This window comes from Schistocerca serialis, chromosome 6 (genome assembly GCF_023864345.2).
Source record: "Schistocerca serialis cubense isolate TAMUIC-IGC-003099 chromosome 6, iqSchSeri2.2, whole genome shotgun sequence".
Lineage (NCBI taxonomy): Eukaryota > Metazoa > Arthropoda > Insecta > Orthoptera > Acrididae > Schistocerca > Schistocerca serialis.
In genome coordinates, this window is record NC_064643.1 from 48,037,869 (window position 1) to 48,039,040 (window position 1,172).

Here is a 1,172-nt window from a genome sequence, read left to right on the forward strand (position 1 = left end):
GTGAATTTAACAATTAAACAATGCAAGAACACAAAAAATTTCCAAAGAATGTAATAACTAAGCAATGAAAACAAATAGAAAAGGTAAATATGTCACGACCTAGTGTTTCACCAGTGAAGCTGACAGGTCTCCTTGATGTCCCCCCACCCCAGAGGGCTCACCACTCTTTGGTGAGTATGTGCTTGGTGACCACAGGGCCCCAGACCTCGCAGCACCGCTTCTCTTTCTGCACTGCTTGTCTCCTCGTCTCCTGTCTTTTTCCCCTCTCTTGGGGAGACGTCTTGTGCCTCCATGGGCTCTTGAAGCTCATTTGCGTTGGTTTTCTTGTAGGAAAATTCTCTCTTCTCCTGCTCTTTCCCTGTACTGTTCTTTCCCTGCACCGCTCTTTCCCTGCACCACTCTTTCCATGCTCGCTCCTCCCCGGCACCACTCTTTCCCTGCACCGCTCTTTCCCGGCACTGCTCTTTCCCTGCACCACTCTGTCCCGGGACCACCCTTTTCTGGCACTGCTCTTTCCCAGCACCGCTCTTTCCTGGCACTGCTCTTTCCCAGCACCTCTCTGTCCCTGCACCGCTCTATCCCTGCACCGATCTGTCCCAGCACTGCTCTTCCCAGCACCACTTTTTCCCGGCACCGCTCTTTCCCAGCACCGCTCTTTCCCGACACCACTCTTTCCTGGCACCGCTCTTTCCCAGCACTGCCCCTTCCCTGCACTGCACCTTCCCTGCACCGCCCTTTGCCCATTCACTATTTTCCCGATTCAGTTTTTTCCTTGTTCTGCTATCCTTTTCCTCCGCTGTGGCGTTTGAGGCCATTCTTTCTATCCTCCTTTCCTTCTTATCTTTTCTTCTCCTCCCTGTGTGTGCCTGATGGCCACCTACACGTTTGACACATAGGACGAGACTGGGTAATGGGTAATTCCCAGCCCCGGATTAGCATGTAGGGCCCGCACATAACCCCTGATATAGGCCAGGCCCAGGGAGGGGTGATTGCCTGAGCTGTTACCTTCCTTCTCTGCCAATTTATCCCTCCGTCTGTCGTTTGGGAGGTGCAAACTAAGGTGAGGACAATTACCTAAGACGGGGGCTCCCCTTTGGAGGGCCCCTGGCTGGAAGGAGCACGCCATTGGAGACGCTGGCAATCATGGGGGACTTCTTCCCGATGACTGATTT

General features: G+C 53.2%; 1 protein-coding gene across 1 annotated transcript; it reads right to left on the reverse strand.

The window, feature by feature from the left end:
• Window positions 1–306: 306 nt before the first annotated feature.
• Window positions 307–744, reverse strand: LOC126484231 (axoneme-associated protein mst101(1)-like). The gene has a single exon (XM_050107646.1). It carries the CDS (start codon window positions 742–744, stop codon window positions 307–309), a length of 438 nt encoding a protein of 145 aa, XP_049963603.1.
• Between the last annotated feature and the right edge of the window lie 428 nt (window positions 745–1,172).